The sequence below is a fragment of the Hevea brasiliensis genome, chromosome 5 (genome assembly GCF_030052815.1).
Source record: "Hevea brasiliensis isolate MT/VB/25A 57/8 chromosome 5, ASM3005281v1, whole genome shotgun sequence".
Lineage (NCBI taxonomy): Eukaryota > Viridiplantae > Streptophyta > Magnoliopsida > Malpighiales > Euphorbiaceae > Hevea > Hevea brasiliensis.
In genome coordinates, this window is record NC_079497.1 from 114299507 (window position 1) to 114323898 (window position 24392).

The window sequence follows — 24392 nt, forward strand, 5'->3', positions numbered from 1 at the left end:
TCCCCAATTGACTATATATTGCGTTTACAGGTCGGTTGAGTCGAAAACTCCCCGTTGGTAAGTTCATTTTATGGCCGGACTCTGTCCGTTTGTTTTCTTAATATTGGGCCCAAATGGGCCTTAGAGTTGGGTAAATGAATAGTTAAGGCTTACTACGGGCCTCGGGGGCTTTAGGCTGGCCCAGGTCCTAGTGCCGGTCCGGCCCATAGGTTGGGTCGTGACATCCTGCCTCTCTTATTGCACCTTGGAGGGAGATCTTTTCTTTTTCCCACCGTGTTTCTTGTTCCTCAAATTCTGCCTATTCTATTGTTGCTTCTTCCCTGAGCCTTTTCACCTCCCTTTTTAAGATCTGCTGTTGGTCTTCCAACTGTCTTATTCGTTCTTGTAGTCGCTTGTTCTCGGCATTCGAATTTTGTAGAGAGCTGACCAATTGGGCATTAGCTTCTTCTGAGAGAATTTCCCGATAAGGAACGCTCCCCTTAGGTTCTGCTGGTTTGGGGCATCCTTAGTCTCGGTTTGTTCTCCATTTGAGATAATCTTCTGTAGTACTTGGCTCTTTAGGCGACCGTTGCATCATAGTAACGCTCTCCCAGGATTTGCAGAATGCTTTCAATTCTTCCTCTTCACTGAGTTCATGGTAGAAATGAGTTTGATGAAGTTCTTCAACAATGGGCACAAATTGGGTTGAACCGAACTGCCTCATTACCAAAGTTGGAGTGTAACTTGTGTATCCGGTCACTCTGATCAAAGGTACCGAATGACTACTCCCTGTACTGAACAAAATAGGCTGACCCAAAGTCGATAACTTCCTCCAGCAGTAGTTGTGACTGTTGAAGCTCAGAATCTGCTCTTGCCATTGTAGCTCATTCTTTGGACTTATTGTCAGTCTAGCCATTTTTCTGATAAGAGGCTGGTCAGGATACTAAGTTAATCCCCTAGTTTCCAGAGGACACATGTGACTAAGAATCCAAAGATGTAGCAATTAGGAACAGCACTTGATAGATCCCTTGCCTTATTGTTGGCAATAGGTAAGAGTCAAAAGGGTCTCTGCAAGGATTGCCAGTATTGGATTGACATTTTGCTTTTCTACTGCCCAAAACACTTCTGTGACGCTGCAAGTTATAATTTCCAAAGGCCTAGGAAATAAGATCAGGCCGTAAATCCCCAGAGCTAGTGCTATCGAAGCTTATTCCCATTGTTTGTTCTGAATATGCAGATCCAAATGCTTTTTGACGTAAGTCTAATACCAGCCACTTGTGGTTCCTTTAACAGTTTCCTTTTCCTTTGCTTCCTCAATAGAGACTCCCAATATATGTGCGAATCGTTTCCAAGTCTGTCTATGCTTGAGGTGTAGGTAGATCCGATTTTGGGCTGTATAAGGAATTTCTAGCGGTGCCTGATATTCTTCCATAGTGGGAGTTGTATCAACATTGTTGAAGAAGAACACCCCATACTTGGGATTCCAAGTCGATAACATGGCCTTTAACGCCGGAACTTATATTCTGACCCGTATCAAGGTTGCAATCCTCCCATACTTTTCCTTAAACTTTGCCTTGACGTGATCAGGAAGTGATTTCCAATTGCTGGATAGGTCCTCGAGATCGGTGATTCTGACTTCAACTTTGCTTGGATCTAGCGGAGGTAATAGGCCAAAGCCTGCCCCTATGTCATCAATCTGAGGGGATTCTGAACTATGAAGCGGTTCGGACCATTATCTAACATTCCATTCCTGCCTTGGAACTTCTTCTATTGACTAACTCGAGGATGCCATATTAAAGTTTCCGTTTATCCTTTTACAGATCCTAATTTATAATGCCTGTGGGAGAAAATTTGTTAGCATAATGAATTTAGGTAATTTTGAATTATACTGTTGGCATGGCAATATCTATACACCTATCAAAGTAGGAAGATGTTTAGATCATCCTAACAGTATGATTCAAAATTACCCTTAAAAAAATTTAAAAATACAAACAGAGTAAAGTGAAAGCAAGTATGTCCCTTTTTGTCCTAAAATGGGGAGAGTCCTAGTACTGGGTAAGTACTATCTAATTGGATAGTTCTATCTTAGGAGGTAGTTTGCTATGGCTTTCAGTTAATGTAATAGTTTAGCTCAAGGTCTAATTTTCTAAAGCCACTGGTTCCCAAATTGTCCCTACTGTAAACAGTAGAGCCCCATTCCACCACCACGATACTAACGGGAGAATTCCACGGGTATCACAGCAGATAGAACAAGTTCCAATCTGAGCAGAAGCCTTCACGGATACTAACGGGGTAAAACCCACGGGTACCGCTACATGACTCCCTCCTATTCCCTAAAAGAGTAAGAAAGCCTGAGTATAGGGCTGAAGTGTATGAGGACATTGTGTGAGTGTTCAGTGTGTGAAGGGACACATTTACCTCTTCCATGTACAAGGGAGTTTTAGACGAAAATTGCTGTGAGAAATAAGACAATCAAAGAAAACAAAAATGGTTAGAAAGAATAATAATTAATATATCAGGATTTTCAAATTTTGTAAGTTAAACCCCCTATTGAGCATAAAATTAAATCTGCTTTTGGACCTCTAAATCAAGGTTAAAAATAGGTCCCCAGTGGAGTCACCAAGCTGTCGCAAGGGTTTTTGCGGTCGCCTGGATGAGCTCTCACCAAAGTGGGAAAAGTGAGGAGTCGCCACTTTAATTTTGAGGGAAATTAAAGAAAACAATTTGTAAAGGTAAATGAAGAACAAACCACTTCGAAAATAGAGATTCTAGGTTCGGAGTCCGTATACGGGTGAAAAAGGTGTTAGGCACCCCACGTCGTCCCTTTCATAAGGATAAAAGGAATATTTAATATTTCACTATTCAGGGCTGCCTATGAATACGAGTACATGAGATGACCCTTAATGAGTAGGTGTCGGGTAACGGATCTTTGTTTGGGGTGTAGACCCTTATTTTATGATGAGTATGTGGATTGAGGCCATGGGAAACCCGATGATGAAAAATTATATGACTGTAAGATGTAATTGGAGGCATGGAGCTGAATTATTAATTCCGTGGCAAGATCTTAAAAAAATAAAAATAATAATAAAGTTTTGAAGAAATTAATTTAATTAAATTTAAATAAAATTTTATTTTGTTTAAATTTAATATGGGTAGTTCTTAAATGGATCTAATTAAGTTTAATTGGGCTCCATGAGCCTAAAAAAGCCTAGTTAGGAATTTTAAATGAGACCCATTTAATTATTTTCTGAAAAGTAAAATAATAAAATATCTCTCTCCTCCTTGGCCCCACTCTCTTCCTCACTCCCTATTGGTGTCTTTCATTTTTTCCTGTCTTCTTATTGGTTGAAACACCTCACCCATATCCCAGTTTTATTCGAATTCTGCAATCGTAGTTGTTTAAGTCATCTAAACTTTATCACCCTAAGACTCCAAATCCTACCACACCTCTTCCTCATTCCCTATTGGTGCCTTCCATTTTTTCCTGTCTTCCTATTGGTTGAAACACCTCACCCATATCCCAGTCTTATTCGACTCGCAATCGTAGTTGTTTAAGTCATCTAAACTTTATCACCCTAAGACTCCAAATCCTACCACACCTCTTTCTCATTCCCTATTGGTGCCTTCCATTTTTCTTGTCTTCCTATTGGTTGAAACACCTCACCCATATCCAGTCTTATTCGACTCGCAATTGTAGTTGTTTAAGTCATCTAAACTTTATCATCCTAAGACTCCAAACCCTATCACACCTCTCTCCTAAAACCCTATAAATACCCTACTAGAGAAGGGAAGAAGGGATGATGGGAGGAAAGAGGAAGAGAAAATTCAGAGCTATAAGAAATTTAGAGATATTTAAGACTCTTTGAGTTCTTCCTTATCTTTTTTTTCTTCAAGAAGATTTTCATACAAGATTTCTGGAAGGTCAGTTTTTATTGTTTTCTTTTCAAGATCTATGCCACGCAATATTTTAATTCTATGCTCTTTGTCTTCAATTTATTTTATATGTTCATATAGATCATGTAATCATGTTTAATTTGAGGGGGATACACAACTCTGCACATGTTTAGTTTCTGTCTCTCGTACTTTTATTATTTTTCTTTATTTTCTTTACTTTTTATTACAAATAAAATTGGTAAGTAGCCCTAAGGTAAGTACCAAAGAGGGCATTTCTTGGAGCTTATATGGAGCTAAACCGAGTAAGCTGTGGATATCATTGCCATACTAGAAGAGAATACCCTTTTTTAAGGGTAGCTTGCCCCAATGGCAACTGCATTTACCAACAAGTAAGTAGCTCTAAACTTCTCGAATAACCATTGGCATGAAATTGTAGTAATAATAGAACTTTCATTTGGTAAATTAAAATTAACTTTGTTTTTAATTTAACGGACTTTTGCATGTAATTAATTTAAATAAATACTTTGTAAATTAAAATTAATCTTGTTTGTAAATTAAACTAATATTGGCATGTAAAATAAATTTAATTTAATACTTGGTAATTGTAAAATAAATTTACATGTTAGAAATCTTTATTAGGTTGTGATTGTTTGGGACTTATGTGATATTAGAATAAATTACACATGTATATAATTAACTTAGTTCAATTATCCTTAGGGTAACTTGGTGAAAATTAATTATTTAGGTTAAATAGAAACATAGGGTTATTTGAAATTGAATTTGTTTGTAAATTAAATTCCCAATAATAAATTAATTTTAGTCATCTGGTAAATATCATTTAAATAATTAGCAACCCCATAGATATGAATTACTTGTGCATGAAAATTGTGTGTAAACAATAACCCTTTTTATGAATTACTTGCGTGTGTAGGATTAGAATTGCATTTTTTAGGATAAAGTTTAATAAAGGAATAATAAACAAGACTTCTAGAAACATTAGTAGAGGACTGGCACTCGAATTAACGAGGTTAGACCAGGCGTAAGGGGTGCCTAACACCTTCCCCTTACGCACCCACTATCCCAAACCTAGACATTGGGCTATGGTAATGACGGTTGTGGAAACTCTGCAAGGAGTAAGTTGCCATCCATGACCCTCGAAAGAAACACTAAATATGTCCCGGTTATTACCCGGGTGGCGACTCCTGTCTATCTATGCCTTCGTGGCATAAATCCTTAGTACCGTGGTAGTGTTATGGGAAGACGGTACTTACCAGTGGTTGGATTCTATTAGGATTGTATGAAGTGCATGTCTAGGAAATGCTGTCTAAGGAGGTGGTACTTAAGTGAGACCATTGTGACTCCACCATCTTTCCTGGGCATTACTTGGTGCATTTTATATAATTCTAATGGATGATATTTCGCCTCACGCCCCACCCCCACAGTTTGGCGACGCCACTGGGGACTAAATGGATAATTACTCCAACATGTTTCTATTAGTCTAATATTATTCCTTTGTTAAACTTTTTGCATTGCACTACACTATCACACGGATCACCCTTACCCTTTTAGCCTTGTTAGTACTAGCCAAGGAGACCATGGTTCTACTCGAGCTATGATGAATTGGTGAATGCTAGCACCCCATGCCCGTACCTTCGAGTATATAAAAAGCCACACCCTACAGTGCTTAATGGACAAGCTCTCGCATGGGTGACCCTTTTCCTACCCAATGAAGCCCATGAGCCATAGATTTCAACCCTAGGTACCCCGTAGATTTTTGTTGTACTGGATTTATAACCTTACTATTTAAACCATAAGTTCTAGAGGTAGTTGAGATGAACCTAGGCCTATGCATAAACCTAATGTATGTATAGGCCCAAGTCCATTTCAAAACCCATGTTAAGCAAGAGGATGCTTACTTATGGTTAAACTTTAAGGATATAAATCCTTTGTTTGTGAGGGAAGGATCGTCCTGGACCACCCCCTGTTGGTGTGCCCAGTGTACCATAGCCTAGGATAGAATTTTTTCTTACCCTACACGTGAGAGTTGAAGGTATAAGGGGGCGAAGATTTAGTTCTGGAGACATTCTTTTCGGTTTATCATTTAGTCTTTGGTCCGATTTTAGTTCGGTTTATACAGTTCGGTTTTGGTTCAGTTTTGGTCTTATTAGTACGGTTCGGTTTTGGCTTTGTAAAGGCAAAGGTAAAAATGAAAGTGCATATTCATGCATTCATGCATTGCATTTGTACATAGCATAAGATGTTAAAACCTTGTATTTTTTTTCTCTTGTAGTAAACATAGCTTTATAACACATCAAGAAGACTTCTAATTAGGTCACTTGGGTTAGGGAGGGAAAGAGATTATTAAGAGTTACACCTGCACAAGCTAAAATGGAAGACACTAAGGTCATGTTTAGACAGATGCTTGAAGAAGCTTTGAATGCCAAGATGGCTGAGCTTGAAGGAAAAATCCTAGCCAACTTTGAGAAGAAGTTAGAGATGGGTGGGCCTAGTGATATTCAGGTGCAAAGGCCTGAAGAAGAGACTAGTAAAAAGAAGGCCTTTGATGACGTTTGGGATGAAGAAGACTATCTCCAAGACAAGGCCAAAAAGAAAGAAAAGGGGACAAGTGAGGAGATTAGAGTTGTTACAAAGATAATGGAAAAACTTCAGGCCAGTGTGAAAAAGCAAGCTGAATTTACAGGAATGGGGCTGTTAGATGTAGATGACTTTGACATCCAGTTGGATGGAAATCTACCTGAAAAATTCAAGATGCCTGATTTGGCTAAATTCGATGGTACTGGTGACCCAAAAACTCACCTCAGGTCTTATCTTATAGTCATGAAAACAACTCGTTTGACTAAGAACCAAGTCACTCAATTCTTTTCTATGTCACTAGAAGGGGTTGCATCTTCATGGTATCATGGGCTAGAAGCCACTGTGAGAAAAGATTGGGAGGAGCTAGTTAGGAGATTTGTGCAACAATACTCCTATAATACAGCTTTAGATGTTACCCTGAGAGACTTAGAGACCACTAGGCAAAAACCAAATGAAACCTTTTCAGAGTATCTATTGAGATGGAGGAAAAAGGCCATGAAGATGACCAATAGGCCTGCTGAAAAGGATCAAGTGCGATTGGTAGTGAAAAGTCTCAGCCTAGTTATTATGAGAAACTTTGTTATTATCCTGGCTACCTTTGAACAGCTATATGATGTCAGTATTAGTGGAGTATGTAATGAACAATGAAAAGAAGAGTTATCAGCCCAAGAGGCGAGGATACCAGACAGCTGGCAACATTACATGGGAAAACAAACTCATAGAGGTTCAAACCTTGTCCCTCACCCCTACAAAATTCTCGCAATACAACCAACCTCTATCTAAAGTCTTCGAGCGACTCAAAGCTCAGGGTCTCCTCCAACCCTTGGCACCTAAACCACCACCAAACCCACTGCCACCCAATTACAATGCTAACCTATATTGCCAATTCCATCAAACTCATGGCCATGACACTGATAGATGTTTTCGGCTAAAACACGAAGTTCAGGACCTGATCGATGCTAAGAAAATAGCTGACCCAGAAAATCGACCCAACACACGCACCAACCCAATGCCCAACCATAATGTTCCACCTCCACCAGGACTTTACATGATTTCCACCACCTCAATTAATCCTGACCAAATTCTCAACCTTATCCAACCTATCCAAAAGCTTGATGAACCTCGATCTGTAATGGCAATTGATATTTGGGATAGTTCCAGTGATGAGGAAGGTTTGTTAGATGTTTGGGTTGACTCTGACGGAGAGGAAAAGAGTAGGGTGAGCCACATGACCAAGAGTGATAGATATTTTCCTGATCCACCCATGGAGAAGGACAACGTGAGAGGGAAAGCCAAGGTGTTGGCTGAAGAGGACACAGATGAAGAGGATGATCAGTTCCTTAGGCAATTGAAAAGGACTCAGGCTAGCGTAACGATCTGGGAATTGCTATTGGCATCAGAAAAACACAGAACTGCACTAACCAAGGCCTTGAGTGTACTTAAGGTCTCCACAGAGATAACTCCAGAAGAGATTGCCAAAGTTGTGCTTATAGAAGATGGGGGTCATATTACTTTCTCTGATCATGATCTCCCAGCTGAGGGGAGAAACCATAGCAGGGCTCTGTTTGTGACCGCTGAGGTTGGAGGGTGGAAAGTGCCTTGTGTGATGATAGATGATGGGTCAGCCATCAACGTATGCCCTCTGAAGATTTTGCCAAAATTAGAAATTTCTATGTCGGAACTAACTGGTTCTGATCTGGTTATCAGGGCCTATGATGATTCAAAAAGAAACGTGATAGGGGTATTCAAGACTATGGTTAAGGTGGGGCCTATAGAAACTGAAGTTGAGTTCACTGTGCTAGACATCCCCATGACATTCTCCTTACTATTGGGTAGAATCTGGTTCCATCCCTTAAGATCCCGCACCAAGATGGTATAATCACCGTCAATGCTGAAAGAGATGGGGAAGTAGCTATGCTGCAAGTGGATGGTTCGGTACCACTATTGTCTGGTTTCCAAGTTGCTGGGATCTATGGAGACTGGATGGACTCCAGGGTGGCCACTATGATGAAAGAGATGAAGTTTTTTCTTGGCATGGGTCTGGGAAAACGAGCTAATGGCTTAGTGACTTTTCCAGAAATAAAAGGGCAGATCACTAGATATGGATTGGGCTATCAGCCAACTGAAGATAAAGAGGGACTTAAGCCCACCAAGTTTATCAGGGAGGGCGCAATTGCATGGACTGATGACCAAGAGCTGCCGCATGTTGAGGAATTAGAACATGAGGTCAGTGCCATCGAGTTAAGGTCTGCATGGAAGCCAAGCACTTGGACCTACACCCCTAAGTTTGAGTCTGTCTTTTGTAATGGTCACAGTAGTGATACTGATATTGTTATTTCTGATGTACTTGATGACGATTTTGAGGCAAAGTTAAATAATATGACTAGTCCTTTTGCTTACTTGTTTGATGTTCATCCTAATGGCTACACGCATGGCATTCATAATCATTTAGAATCTGTACATTAATGCATTAAAATCAATCTCCATTAATTTGGGTACACCAGATGATCCTAAAGACATTAAGTTAGCTGAAGATTTAACCCAAAAAGAAAGAGATAAATTTATAGCCCTATTAATAAAGTACCAAGAAGCATTTGCCTGGTCTTATAAAGATATGCCGGGAATTGATCGAGACATAGTACAACACAAGATCCCCACAGACCCTAACATGAGGCCAGTAAAACAAAAGAAGCATCGGCTTAGGCCAGAATGGGAAGAAAAGATAGCTCAAGAGGTGAAAAAGCTCATTGAGGCTGATTTCATTGAAGTAATTGAGTATCCTGAGTGGTTAGCCAACATTGTGCCAGTCCCCAAGAAGGATGGGCGAGTTCGGATGTGTGTAGATTATAGGGACCTGAATAAGGCTATTCCTAAGGATGAATTCCCATTGCCTCACATCGATGTGCTTATTGACAGTGCTGCTTGCATGGCCATGTACTCTTTCATGGATGGTTTTTCGGGATATAATCAGATCCTCATGGATTTGATAGATAAAGCAAAGACAGCTTTTATCACTGAATGGGGGACTTATTGTTATAAGGTCATGCCTTTTGGGCTAAAAAATGCTGGTGCGACTTATCAGGGAATGGCTACTATGTTATTTCATGACATAATGCAAAAAGAAGTTGAAGTATATGTGGATGACATGGTAGTAAAATCCCCAACTAGGGAGAGACATTTTGAGGCATTAGAGAAGTTCTTTCAGAGGGTCATCAAGTATAAATTGAGACTGAACCCTAGCAAGTGTGTGTTTGGGGTCACTTGTGCAAGTGTTAGGGCATCGATTAGTAGAAAAGGGATTGAGGTTGACCGGATAAGGTGAAGGCAATCCAGAGATGCCGGCCAGAAACGAGAAAAAGAGATTAGAGGTTTCTTAGGAAAATTACAGTACATCAGTAGGTTCATAGCTAGGCTCACAACTACCTGTGAACCAATTTTTAAGCTACTAAGAAAGAATCAGCCAGTGATGTGGAATGAGCAATGTCAAGAGGCATTTGAAAAGATAAAGCAGTACCTGAGCAATCCACCAATTTTGTCACCACCCATCCCTGACATCCCTCTAATCCTCTACCTATCAGTGGAAAACATGGCCCTAGGGGCAATGTTGGCACAAGAAGTAGAGAATCTGGAGAGAGCCATCTATTACATTAGTAAGAAACTCCTTGCTTATGAGGAGAATTATTCACTAATAGAAAAAACCTGTCTGGCTGTAGTATGGGCAACTAAGAAGTTAAGGCACTACTTTCAGACCCATTGAGTTATTGTAGTATCCCGGATGGATCCTTTAAAGTACCTATTTGAAGTACCGACGCTAGTTGGAAAATTGGCCAAATGGTTGGTCCTACTGTCTGAATTTGATATTGTGTATGAGACTCGAAAAACTATCAAAGGGCGTGTAGTGGCCGAATTTCTTTCTGAAAATCCAGTTAATGAAGAGGAAGAAGTCGAAACAGCCTTCCCGGATGAGAGTCTCAAGCTAGTAGAGGTCCAGCCATGGAAAATGTACTTTGATGGGGTCATGAATAAAAGCGGGCGATGCAGGGTAGTTTTGGAAGCACCGAATGGAGAACAATTGTTAATGTCAAAAAGGCTATGTTTCCCAACCACTAATAATATTGCAGAATATGAGGCTTGCATTTGTGGCCTAGAGGCATTAATAGCTGTTGGGGCTAAAAAAGTGGAGGTGTTTGGAGATTCAATGCTAGTAGTTTCCCATATTAAAGGTGAATGGGAATTGAAAGAAGAAAAGTTGAGGCCATACAGGTATGCTAAGAAACTATTATTTAGCTTTGAGGAAGTGACAATGAAGCACATGCCTAGAGCTTAGAACCAGATGGCTGATGCTCTAGCCACGCTGGCATCCTTATGGGAGAAGGGTGATCGAAGTTATTGACCAGTTATCCCGATGAGGTAGAATCCCATGCTATGAAGGGTTAATAATAGCACATTTAGATCTAGAAGATGAGATGAAATGGTATGAGGACATAAGAAGATATTTAGAGGTAAGAGAATACCCACAGTCAGCCAATAGTAGGGATAGAGCTACAATTCGTAGATTAGCCACTCAGTTCACTTTGGCTGGGGGGCAACTCTACAAAAGGTTCTTCGAAGGACTATTGCTCTTGTGTGTGACAACAAAGCAATCTAAGCAGATAATGGAGGAAGTACATGCAGGAGTGTGTGGTCCTCACATGAGCGGAAGGGTATTAGCGAGCAAAATTTTAAAATTGGGCTATTCTTGGTCTACCATGGATACCGATGCGCTAAATTTGTGAAAAGATGCCATGAGTGCCAAATTCATGGAAATTTGAATCACCTACCGTCCGATGAACTCTACGATGATGACTTCACCGTGGCCATTCTCAATATGGGGCATAGACATTATTGGGAAGATTTCTCCCACGGCTTCTAATGGCCATAGATTTATCATTGTGGCAATTGACTATTTCACCAAGTGGGTTGAAGCTGAATCTTCTAAAGTAGTAGGCGAAGCGAATAAGTAAGTTTGTGCGAAAGAACTTGATTTGCAGGTTTGGGGTACCCCATGAGATAGTATCAGATAACGGCAGCCAGTTCAAAGGTGATTTCTTAGAATTAATTACCGAATTCAAGATTAAGCATCACAAGTCTTCACCGTACAGGTCACAGACTAATGGAGCAGTAGAAGCAGCAAATAAGAATGTGAAAACCATTTTGAGAAAAATGGTTGAAACCTATAAGGATTGGCCTGAGAAGCTCCCTTATGCTCTTTGGGGTTATTGCACTACTACAAGAACATCCACAGGGGCAACTCCATTCTCTTTAGTGTATGGGACTGAAGCAGTGCTACCTATTGAGTTAGAGGTCAAATCCTTGAGAGTGATACTAGAAGCTAAGATTCCGGAAAATGAGTGGGCCCAGAAAAGATATGAAGAACTAGCTTTGATTGATGAGAAGAGGATGCGAGCCTTGTATCATATGCAGGCTTATCAAAGAAAGATAGCAAGGGCCTTTAATAAGAAGGTGAAGCCAAGAAAGATCAAAGAGGGAGACATGGTTTTGAAATAAGCTCAGCCCATCCCTTTTGATCCAAGAGGAAAGTTCAAGCCAAATTGGGATGGTCCATACATAGTCAAAAAGATCTTGTCAGGAGGTGCTGTAAGAATATCAAACATGGATGGGAATGAATTTCAAGAACCAGTCAACTTAGACAAGCTCAAATGGTACTTTGTGTGAGATAGGCCCGCTAGGCTGTAAACTTACAAAATATGGTCTACGCAAAAGTAAGGGTCAAAAAAAAAAATGCTAGATTGAAAACTTGCGAAAGGCGGTCTAGGCAAAAGGAGAGATGAGAAAAGATCTGGATGGAAAACCTGAAAAGGTCATTCAGCAGGTTATAAAGCTTATTTCTAACTTTTGAAGGTTAGAAATTTGGCAAAACCTAATGTAAGAGGGAGTAATGGTGTACCTGAATAAATAAAGAATTTTTTTTATTGCATTAACTAGGAATGGATTTTATTTAATTATGATCGCGAATGTTTGTGCCTTGAGGGATACATCAAATGATTAAGTAATTGAACTGCATTGTTTTGATTTAATCTATGCCTTCTAAAAAAAAAAAAAAAAAGTGGAGCTTGCTAGGTGGAAAACCCGAAAGGGCCGCTTAGGCAAAAGTTAGAGCAAGCCCGCTGAGATGAAAATCCAAAAGGTCATTTTAGGCAAAAGTTAGGGCATAGAGAATGGAGTTCATGAAAGAGAAATGAGTCAAGATAGAAACCATGGGGGGAGAGAAGAAAAAAAGAAAAATCAGAGAGAAATTGTATTGTGACCTTAAGGAAGTCTTTTTTGGTGAACAATTCTTCTAAAAAACTTTGAGGCTATAAGAAAGTTTTTGCAAAAAGAGATCCCCCAGAGGACTATGTTTTTTTTTTTAGAATCTTTAGTAAAATCAGCATGCCCATGATAGGAAGTAGCATACAGGAAACATAAAAATCAGAGAGAATTTTGAGACCCAATCATTCTAAATTTTTCAAATCATGACATATATTTTTTGGTAAGTCCTTAGACGTTGTTTAGGGCATATGACATAGTTGTGTAAGGCATAGAAGAACGTGCATCAACATGTCACCTATGGGTGTGTAAGGCGTAGAATAACATGCATCACCACAGTTTCAATTGTCGAACTACGAGGGGGTCTGATTCTTCCTCAGGATAGCGAGGGGGATACGTAGGTAGTTTAGGACCGCGGTCCTAAATTCGAACCCACAACATTTCATGACAGATATTTTTTTAGTAAGTCCTTAGACGTTGTTTAGGGCATATGGCATAGTTGTGTAAGGCGTAGAAGAACACGCATTAACATGTCACCTGTAGGTGTGTAAGGCGTAGAAGAACATGCATCACCACAGTTTCAAGTGTCGAACTACGAGTGGGTCTGATTCTTCCTCAGGATAATGAGGAGGATACGTAGGTAGTTTAGGACTGCGGTCCTAAATACGAATCCACAACATTTCAAATCACACAGTTGCCATTGTCATGAGACCGTAGCTAGTCTCATGACACAGAGTGTATCGACAGAGCAAGATGCACTCAATTTTCACATGACACAGTTATCACTGTTATGAGACTGTAGCTAGTCTTATAACGTAGAGTGTATCGACAGAGCAAGATATACTCATTTTTCACATGACACAGTTATTACTGTTATGAGACCGTAGCTAGTCTCATAACATAGAGTATGTCGACCGAGCAAGATATACTTGATCCTCATAGCCAATGTTTCATAGTTATTAGAAATTTGAGTTTCACTTTGACGAAACTTGAGCAGTGCTTTCGCATTGATTTCAACTTTCGCCAAAGTGGGGGGCAAACTGTAGACCCTTATTTTGTGATGAGTATGTGCATTGAGGCCGTGGGAAACCCGATGACGAAAAATTATATGACTGTAAGATGTAATTGGAGGCATGGAGCTGAATTATTAATTCCGTGGCATGATCTTGAAAAAATAAAAATAATAATAAAGTTTTGGAGAAATTAATTTAATTAAATTTAAATAAAATTTTATTTTGTTTAAATTTAATATGGGTAGTTCTTAAATGGATCTAATTAAGTTTAATTGGGCTCCATGAGCCTAAGAAAGCCTAGTTAGGAATTTTAAATGGGGCCCATTTAATTATTTTCTGAAAATTAAAATAATAAAATATCTCTCTCCTCCTTGGCCCCACTCTCTTCCTCACTCCCTATTGGTGTCTTACATTTTTTCCTGTCTTCCTATTGGTTGAAACACCTCACCCATATCCCAGTTTTATTCGAATTCTGCAATCGTAGTTATTTAAGTCATCTAAACTTTATCACCCTAAGACTCCAAATCCTACCACACCTCTTCCTCATTCCCTATTGGTGCCTTCCATTTTTTCCTGTCTTCCTATTGGTTGAAACACCTCACCCATATCCCAGTCTTATTCGAATTCTGCAATCGTAGTTGTTTAAGTCATCTAAACTTTATCACCATAAGACTCCAAATCCTACCACACCTCTTCCTCATTCCCTATTGGTGCCTTCCATTTTTTCTTGTCTTCCTATTGGTTGAAACACCTCACCCATATCCCAGTCTTATTTGAATTCTGCAATTGTAGTTGTTTAAGTCATTTAAACTTTATCATCCTAAGACTCCAAACCCTATCACACCTCTCTCCTAAAACCCTATAAATACCCTACTAGAGAAGGGAAGAAGGGATGATGGGAGGAAAGAGGAAGAGAAAATTCAGAGCTATAAGAAATTTAGAGATATTTAAGACTCTTTGAGTTCTTCCTTATCTTTTTTTTCTTTAAGAAGATTTTCATACAAGATTTCTGGAAGGTCAGTTTTTATTGTTTTCTTTTCAAGATCTATGCAACGCAGTATTTTAATTCTATGCTCTTTGTCTTCAATTTATTTTATATGTTCATATAGATCATGTAATCATGTTTAATTTGAGGGGGCTACACAACTCTGCACATGTTTAGTTTCTATCTCTCGTACTTTTATTATTTTTCTTTATTTTCTTTACTTTTTATTACAAATAAAATTGGTAAGTAGCCCTAAGGTAAGTACCAAAGAGGGCATTTGCGCGGAGCTTATATGGAGCTAAACGGGAGTAAGCCAGGGATATCATTGCCATACTAGAAGAGAATACCCTTTTTTAAGGGTAGCTTGCCCCAATGGCAACTGCATTTACCAACAAGTAAGTAGCTCTAAACTTCTCGAATAACCATTGGCATGAAATTGTAGTAATAATAGAACTTTCATTTGGTAAATTAAAATTAACTTTGTTTTTAATTTAACTGACTTTTGCATGTAATTAATTTAAATAAATACTTTGTAAATTAAAATTAATCTTGTTTGTAAATTAAACTAATATTGGCATGTAAAATAAATTTAATTTAATACTTGGTAATTGTAAAATAAATTTGCATGTTAGAAATCTTTATTAGGTTGTGATTGTTTGGGACTTATGTGATATTAGAATAAATTACACATGTACATAATTAACTTAGTTCAATTATCCTTAGGGTAACTTGGTGAAAATTAATTATTTAGGTTAAATAGAAACATAGGGTTATTTGAAATTGAATTTATTTGCAAATTAAATTCCCTATAATAAATTAATTTTAGTCATCTGGTAAATATCATTTAAATAATTAGCAACCCCATAGATAGGAATTACTTGTGCATGAAAATTGTGTGTAAACAATAACCCTTTTTGTGAATTACTTGCGTGTGTAGGATTAGAATTGCATTTTTTAGGATAAAGTTTAATAAAGGAATAATAAACAAGACTTCTAGAAACATTAGTAGAGGACTGGCACTCGAATTAACGAGGTTAGACCAGGCGTAAGGGATGCCTAACACCTTCCCCTTACGCACCCACTATCCCGAACCTAGACATTGGGCTATGGTAATGACGGTTGTGGAAACTCTGCAAGGAGTAAGTTGCCATCCATGACCCTCGAAAGAAACACTGAATATGTCCCGGTTATTACCCGGGTGGCGACTCCTGTCTATCTATGCCTTCATGGCATAAATCTTTAGTACCGTGGTAGTGTTATGGGAAGACGGTACTTACCAGTGGTTTGATTCTATTAGGATTGTATGAAGTGCATGTCTAGGAAATGCTGTCTAAGGAGGTGGTACTTAAGTGAGACCATTGTGACTCCACCATCTTTCCTGGGCATTACCTGGTGCATTTTATATAATTCTAATGGATGATATTTCGCCTCACACCTCACCCCCACAACTTTGTATATTGAAATTGTGGTATTTTAATGTTGATTTTAATTAAGAGAATTGGGGTAAGAATTTTCTTCCGATTTCTTGAAGTATTTTGTTAAGAGTTTGAGCGGGAGATTTCGGATAAGAACTTTCTTCCGATCTCCACATATTTTATTAAGATTTTGGCTGAGAATCGGGTATGAACTCTCCCCCAATCTCTTAAAGTATCCTATTTAAAGTTTTAAGTAAAGGATGTCGGATAAGAACTCTCCTCCGATCTCCACATATTTTATTAAAATTTTGGCTGAGAATCAGGTAAGAACTCTCTCCCAATCTCTTAATGTATTCCGTTTAGAGTTTTAAGCGAAGGATCTCAGATAAGAACTCTCCTCCGATCTCCAAATATATTTTTTTAAGATTTTGGCTGAGAATCAGGTAAGAACTCTCTTCCGATCTCTTAATGTATTCTGTTTAGAGTTTTAAGTGAAGGATCTCGGATAAGGACTCTCCTTCGATCTCCACATATTTTTTTAAGATTTTAGTTAAGAATCATGTAACACCCCTATTTGTATAGCCTGGTATATTTCACTATTCCGGTGACCGGTGTCGGTCCGGACAATTAAGGAGATTAGAACCACACTTAAGACAACTAGATAAGCCATAAACACAAATAATTATTAATTACAAATTAGTTAATTATAAATAAGAAAAACATAACATAAGAAGTTAAACGAGCCGAGAGTCACAGCGATGGGTGACCTTCTCGGGAAGGACTGCGAAGTAGTTTTAAACTCAAATTTTGAACCATAAAATGTGACGCTGCGCTCCTTAGGACTATTATAAACACAGTGGAAAAGAGAAAATCACGAAAAAGAACTGTTAAGCCAGTCAAATAATTAGGTCAGGGAGCCGGAAGAAATATTAGATTATTTGCAAACCGGGATGAACCAGCGAGGGACAATTTGGTCAATTGACCCCGAGAGCTGACTCCTGACCTAACTGTCAAATAAAATCGGAGAAAAGAAAATTTCAAAATTGAGAATTAAATTAAAGAATTAATAGAAAAATAAAAAAAAAAAGAAAAAGAAAGAGAAAATGAAAAAAATCAAAAGGTGATGACATCATGCATGACCTCATGCATGATGCCATAAAGAATAAAATTTATTTATTTATTTATTTGGGATTTTTGAGTCTTCCATAAGGATAAAAACAAAACAAAAGGAAAGAAAAAAAAAAGAGTAAAAAGTCTTCTTCCTAAGCAAAGTTGCTGCCTCCCATCCTTCTCTCTCCCTCACCATTGCAAATATCATTTAAAGCTTGCTTCAAGCTTTGAAACCATCATTAAACCCCAAATCCTCCCATACTTGCTTCACAAAAACTTGATTTAATCACTTGAGAGGAAGATTGGTCATCAAAGAATTGAAAAAAATTGAGAGGAAGTGAAAGTTCAAAGACACCTAACAAGGTTAGTAATGCAAACTTCAAGTTTTTAGTTTAATTAGTGTATGTATAGCATCAAGAACATAGAAATAAACTTAAAGTGAAAAGAAAAATTGGTTGAGGGACTAAACTGATTTTTGGCCAGCTTGGTTATGAGGATGATTTACATGAATTGAATGGTTTGAAAGGGGTATATAAACCTTAGTTAGTTGAATGACTATGGTTAAAGGCATAGAATCAAGTAAATACAAAAATTAGTGTGAATTAGGGTTTGGACATTAGGGTTTAGGGACTAAAAATGTGAATAAGTGCTAAATGATGTCTTTGACAAAGTTTAAGGAGAGAAATGGTCATTTTTGACCTAATTAAGTGTGTTAGAAGTGTTTGAATCAAAGCCAAATTCAGATTGGGTATGCACCATGACCAAAAGTCAACTTTGAGGGACAAAAAATGGAATTTTACAAGTCCAATTGGTATGAGACCAATTGGAAATGAAAATAGGCACTAAATGACACAATTTTCATTTAGGAAGCATACCCAAAAAGTGACTAAAACCTAGTGAACAAATTGACCAAAGTTGGAAAATTATAGGCTGCTCTGTATAAACTGACCAAATGAATAGTATTTATTCATTTGGTCATAACTCGAGCTAGGCAGGTCAAAATAACCTGAAATTTTACCAGTGGTTAGATGAGATATAGACCTAAAACTTTCATGAAGAACACAAACCCAAATTATGCCATTAACCTAATCAAATTACTGAGCAAAGTCGAGTCACTGAATTAAAGTAAAGTTTGCCATATGAACAGTAAAGTTTCAATGGCTATAACTTAAGCTACAAAACTCCAATTGGGGTGATTCAAAAAGGAGAATAAACTTAAGACAATAGGAAACATTTTCTATGAAGAAAGTTTTGCCAAATTCCAATAGTAAAAGGACCAATGAAACAGTGCAACTTAGGACTCCAAAATTGAAAATTGGCAATTTTGCCTAAAAGACCTAAGTTTTGAGAAAATGACCAAAACCAACAAATTTAGTGACCAAAATGTGGTATGTGGGTGAAGTTGGAGTTCCCATACCTATTAAGCCTTAGAAAGTCAATAATTTGACTTGAATAGTGTAGTGAATAGTAACCCGAAACACAAAATTTCAAGAACATCGAGTTTAGCACGTTAGAGGTAGATAAAAGTGAAGCTAAATTTATTTGGATTTATGTTAAGTTCTAGTACTGAAACATTATAAAATTGTGTGTTTCAGTTGAAAAGAATACTGGGAAAGAACCCGAGGAGCCGAGTCAAGTCCAAGAGGCGGCTCGCTTGAGGTTTGTGCACAATATCACTATGCTTTAAAATTCATTGATTAAGTGAATGAAATATGCATTTTACTTTTGCTTTGAATTGTTGAAAGTATTGTGACCTTATTTATGATGTTTTGATTTAAATTGTGAAAGTTACTATGTATATTTGAAATGACAATGTTTAGCAAATTGTTAAGATAAGTTTTAAAACCACAGTGTCATGACCATATATTTGAACACCTCACTAGCACGACTAGTGGGGGTAATTAGTTTCAAATTTTGATTCCTTCTCTGGAGAAGTGTTGAGGTATGCCAGTAGAAGAGGATGTGAATGGATATCCATATATTTGAGCTAGCTAGCCTTGTGATGTGATTTCTCTTTAGCCTCTGGCTATTGAGATTCTATTTGTTTCGAATGGCATGATCTAACTGTGGGTTTTATGAAATATGATTTGATACTTCAAAATAAAATTGTTTGGGATTAAAATCTCATAATGCATGATTTGTATTTAATTCTCATGTTCACTCAAAATTTTGAATAAATGTGATTTAAGTTTTGCATAAAGATTATTTTAGTATGTTGTGCACCACTGAGTCCTAGTACTCAGTGATAGCTTCTATTGTTGTCGTAGATACAGAGACTAGAGAAGCAGCAGACTGAGCTCTAAGGATTAAAGATCATTCAGCTTGAAGTTATCAGGTATAATTTATACCCTAATTGTGAATATTTCTTTTGATGTATGTATTGCATATAAAAGTATGGACATGTAAATGGGTCTTGAGCAGCTTGTACAAAATTTGTATGAAGTTTATAATAAAGTTTAGTCTGTAATTCTTTTGATGTAAATTTTGTAAGGATGTATATAAATTATTTTGTCTCTAATGAAAAATGAGTGGAACTATTTTATTTAATTTGAATGAAATGTATTGCTAGTATTTTGAGGATTATTGAATTTTGAACTTGAGAAATTGATTGAAATGATTATGGAGTTGTTGAAATGGATTGAGTTTGATTGTGAAATTGAAGTAGTTGTTGAGAAAACATTTTTAGAAGTGCTTTTTACAGATATTTGAAGAACTGTTTTCTCAAAATATAAATGAAACTCTGTCAAAATTTTTATAAAATTTGCGGAAAAATAAAATGGGCTAAAAGTTTTAACTAGTTTTTAATTTCAATTAAATGTTTTAAATACCTATTAGAAAACGCTCACCACTTATCAAAAATAAGAAAATTGTTTTAAAATCCCTTGTAGGGTACTTAATGAGTTATCGATAGATGAAGTGCGGTAGTTCATTAGGTATTCTACGGGATCATGTTATGCCTTACAGAGGGGTAAGGTGTGACAAATCAGGTAAGAACTCTCCTCCGATCTCTTAAGGTATTTTCATTAGAACGGAGTTTTGTAAGGACTCAGAACTAAAGATTCTAGTAAGGAGTCTTTCTGGACCTCCCCTTTTACCATAATAGAGTACCGAAGACACTGAAAGTCCGGGTAAAGCTTTTCCTAGCCTACGGGACCTTATAACTAGATAGTGAATAAAAGACCGAACTCTTTGCCGATCTTTCGCCTGATCATTTTATTAGAACTCTTCAATTAGCGATATCCGATCTCTTTTGTCACTAGTCCGGGATCCGATCTCATCTTAATTCCCGATCTATTATATTTTTGCCTAGTTTCGTTCTGAGGCCCGATCTCATAACTCGTTTAGTTGACTTATTCTTATTTCTAATCTATTCAACCTTTTGCTACGCTTATCTTTTGTCACTTTTCATTCATTCAGGCCCGAAGCTTTCATGTTAAAATATTTCTACCAATATCTTTTAGATTATCTACAAGTTGTCCTTGACCTGAACGTCTAGTCTCGAAGGAAATGAAAACTAAGAGGAGATAAATAGAGTTTACGAATGAATAGAAAAAGAAGACTCGGGAAATGACCATTGGCCTGGATATTCTACTTTGGGATTTTAGTGCGACTGAATATAAAAAAAATTTTAAGAATAAACAAAATGGAGAAAATAAAGCACGAGTATTCGACAAATTGACAATCAAGACACTTACCTGTGAGAAGTTGAGGAGACTAATGAGCTAACTCTGGTGTCCACAAATCTTGTAGAGGTGAAAGCTGATGGCCAAAAGACTAGTACTTACTCGAAGTAGCGGGAACCAGGTCGGAATGAAGTTGAACTTGGAGAGTAATGTACTGATATTAGGGCGGTGAGAATGAAACTGAACAAAGAAAATAGCCTTACAGAGCAATGAACAAGCACTGAAAATGAAAATTTTAGGGTTCAGAACTCCTTCGATGAAGATATTTAAAAAACTGATTTCTAAAGTTTCTCAAAAGCTCAGAATAGCAAAGTAGCAAGACTGAATCAAATTTCAGAGTCTTTCCACTATAATCACCACCACCTTTTTTTTTTCCCTCCTCTCTACAGTATTGCATGTAGGTATTTATAGGGAACGGGTGCCCATAATGAAGGGTCAGGATCTCACCAGGGGAGACAGAGGGTTTAGATTCAAAAGGACATAATTTGATATCTGAGAATTAAAGAGAATCAAAATGGAGGGTTGTGATTCCATTCAGAATATCCGTCCTTTCTTCTTTTAATCCAACGGCTCAAGGTTTTTCCTTACAAGATGAATCCGATGGCTAGGAATAAAAAGTGCCGAACCTGTCGTCTACTTTTTGATCTAAGGGCTCCGGGTCCATCCTTACGATTTTGATCATCGGTGGAGATCGAGATGTACAGGACTGCCATAACTGTTTTTGACGTCTGTCAGCTAGGTGGGCGTTTCTGCAGATGAGGCGTGTGGTGAGGATTTGATTACGCCTGCAACGTCTTAACTAACTCGGCTCTGATTATGAAGAGAGTTGATTGAAAGTTATTTAATCTCTCCGTGCTTTTCGATCTCTATTTCTTTCGATCTCCCTATTATGACCCTCTCCTTTTTCGATCTCTCTCGTATCGGGTCCCCCCTCATTTCCTGATCTCTCCCATTCTAGATTTTTCCTTTTTATCTGACTTACCTTGGTCAAAGCAATTAATTCCTCAGTTACCGATGCATCCGCTTCGATTTCTGTATACAATAAATGCCCAGGCTCTATATATATGCACCTACGGAAAATCTCCTTCACTCTTCAATTTTCCTCCTCCAGTTTTTTCAATGCCCCATTTCCAATTTTAACTTCTCCGGTAACAATTCTGATCATGGTGGCTGCTTTTGATCTTTTCCTGACTATTTTCTTCTCCCTTCGCCTGAAAATTTATGACCCCCACGATCGAAGAACCATAAGGACGTCGTCTGATGATAGTGAGGGAACCGGACTAATTTACCGATCAAAATCAAAAGTGACGATCGTGCCAATCTCGAATCGGTCTAGAGGACTGCAAATTTCAATCTTAATGTTGATGACCGCCTCTTGAAGTTCATTTGGCCCCCAACCACATCGGGCGTCCCAACTGCAGCTCGATATTGGTCGATGACATTGGCGATGACTCCGCTCACTTCCATGAGAGTCATAGTCACCCCATCTGAGCTGCACATCTATCCAACATTTGTAGCTGGCTTTTTGATCAAACACATCTTTTGATTCAGCCACAAGACTAGGTTTTGACATAGGCCTACTTTTTTTGAAACTCGGAGTAGTCTTAAGCTAGGTAGGATATAGTGCTGATCTTTAAAGATCGGCCCAAATGATGTAATCCGATCTTTTGACATCGCCCAAATGATGTAATCCAATCTTTTGAGATCGCCCAAATGTAATTCGATCTTTTGAAAATGAAGTGAAATTTTATTTGACTATTTTTGTTTTGTTAGTGAATTAGTTATTTTTCCGATCTCTGATAAGTGTAACCGATCTGATTCTTATTTCGAAAATTTATTCAATTTGATGACCTTGGTTAACCGTTCTCATTTATCCTATTTTTATTGTGTTTCTGGAACCTATCAGAGCATAAGAGGTCGGAAAAATATTACAAGTAAGCATAAGATCAGACTAAGCCATGACCAAATACCGGGTAAAACTTTAGAACATTAGAATTGCAAAGACTTGACATTGACCTGAACTCTTAAGATCGGAATAATCATTACACTAGATAGTAACCTTAACTTTGTTTTAGGGAAAATCTAGGGCATTCAAGTGAGAAGCCCGATCATAACATTTCCACAATATTTGTAAAGGGAGATCGGAGGTAAGACTGGATGGTCCGGAGACCCAACATTGATCCGAACCCATCTGATAAGAGATCGAAAAACAATTAACTAATTATGGGATCAGTTTATTCCATGATCGAGCAATCGGTGAGTTCGGAAAAGCCATTTGTGATCGAAGGACATCGGCTGAGAGCGAACGATAAAGTTGATTTTAAAGTCCCTTGATTTCGGAGGTCGGCCAAAATATGGTGTCGACAAACCAGACAAGGGTGATCACGATCTGATTTCGAATTGAAATTAGCTCGATTAAAATCAGATCAAAATTAATTAAAATTGTAATTAATTTCAAATTAGATTGAAATTATCTTTTTATGATTTGGTTTAGATTCATATTTTTTAAAAATATGAATTAGTGGTTTCAAAACAGTTCAGAATCGAATCAAATTGATGGTTTAAATACAAAATAAATTAATAAATGCATCACCCACTCTTAATTCATTTATACAAATTTCAAATTATCTATACAATTATTCTCTACACTCTTTTTAATTCTCAATACATTTTCAAATTTTTTAAATAATTATTTTCTACACTCTTTCTAAATTTCAATGCTCTATCAATTTCCCTACTTTATTATTTTATAGACTCATTAAAATTTTTAATACTATCTCAATTACTTTATTATTATTTTATATCTTCAATAAAATTTTCAATACCCCTTATTTTTGTTTACACCAAAAATAATTATTTTATTTATTAATTATTTTTAGGCCTAAAAATTAATTAAATTAATTTTTTGTGAAATTAATTTAATTTAATTTATTTAATTTAATTTAGTTAATTTATGGCATAAAATAATTAATAATTAAATTAATAGTGATTACTGGATGGTTATATGAAAGAAGGGAGTTGACAACAATTTTTAGCAGTCACAAGCAGTTTTAAGGAGTAGGCAGGTGACTACAGGTAACCACAGAACGTGACAGAGTGTGTTTTAGAGTCTTTAAGATACCTCCAAGAGTCATAAAAGCTAGACATGTTACAACGTGAAAAGCCCAACAACCAATAATATCAAACAACAAATACTCAATCAGACTATAGCAGTCTTTTATCTTTATTTTATCAATCGCTTGTTTTTCCAAAGCTCTTGTATTTAATTTCAAGTTTTGTACTCTCTTTTTAATTAATCAAAGCATTCTTTCGATTTTCAATTTACTTGCTTTTTAATTTTGGAGTGAGATTAACAAAACTGCGTTCAGTGTAGTCAATTCCTACAGTCTTTTGATCCAAAAGTTAGAGC

The 24392-nt window shown here is 37.3% G+C and overlaps 1 protein-coding gene across 1 annotated transcript; it reads left to right on the forward strand.

The window, feature by feature from the left end:
• The first annotated feature begins 10243 nt into the window (after nucleotides 1-10243).
• On the forward strand, nucleotides 10244-10795 carry LOC131180175 (uncharacterized). The gene has a single exon (XM_058147806.1). It carries the CDS (start codon nucleotides 10244-10246, stop codon nucleotides 10793-10795), a length of 552 nt encoding a protein of 183 aa, XP_058003789.1.
• The last annotated feature ends 13597 nt before the right edge of the window (nucleotides 10796-24392 follow it).

What these genes read in the sequence shown, in the direction of transcription:
- LOC131180175 (XM_058147806.1), top strand. Translation starts at nt 10,244, where the DNA reads ATGGATCCTTTAAAGTACCTATTTGAAGTACCGACGCTAGTTGGAAAA.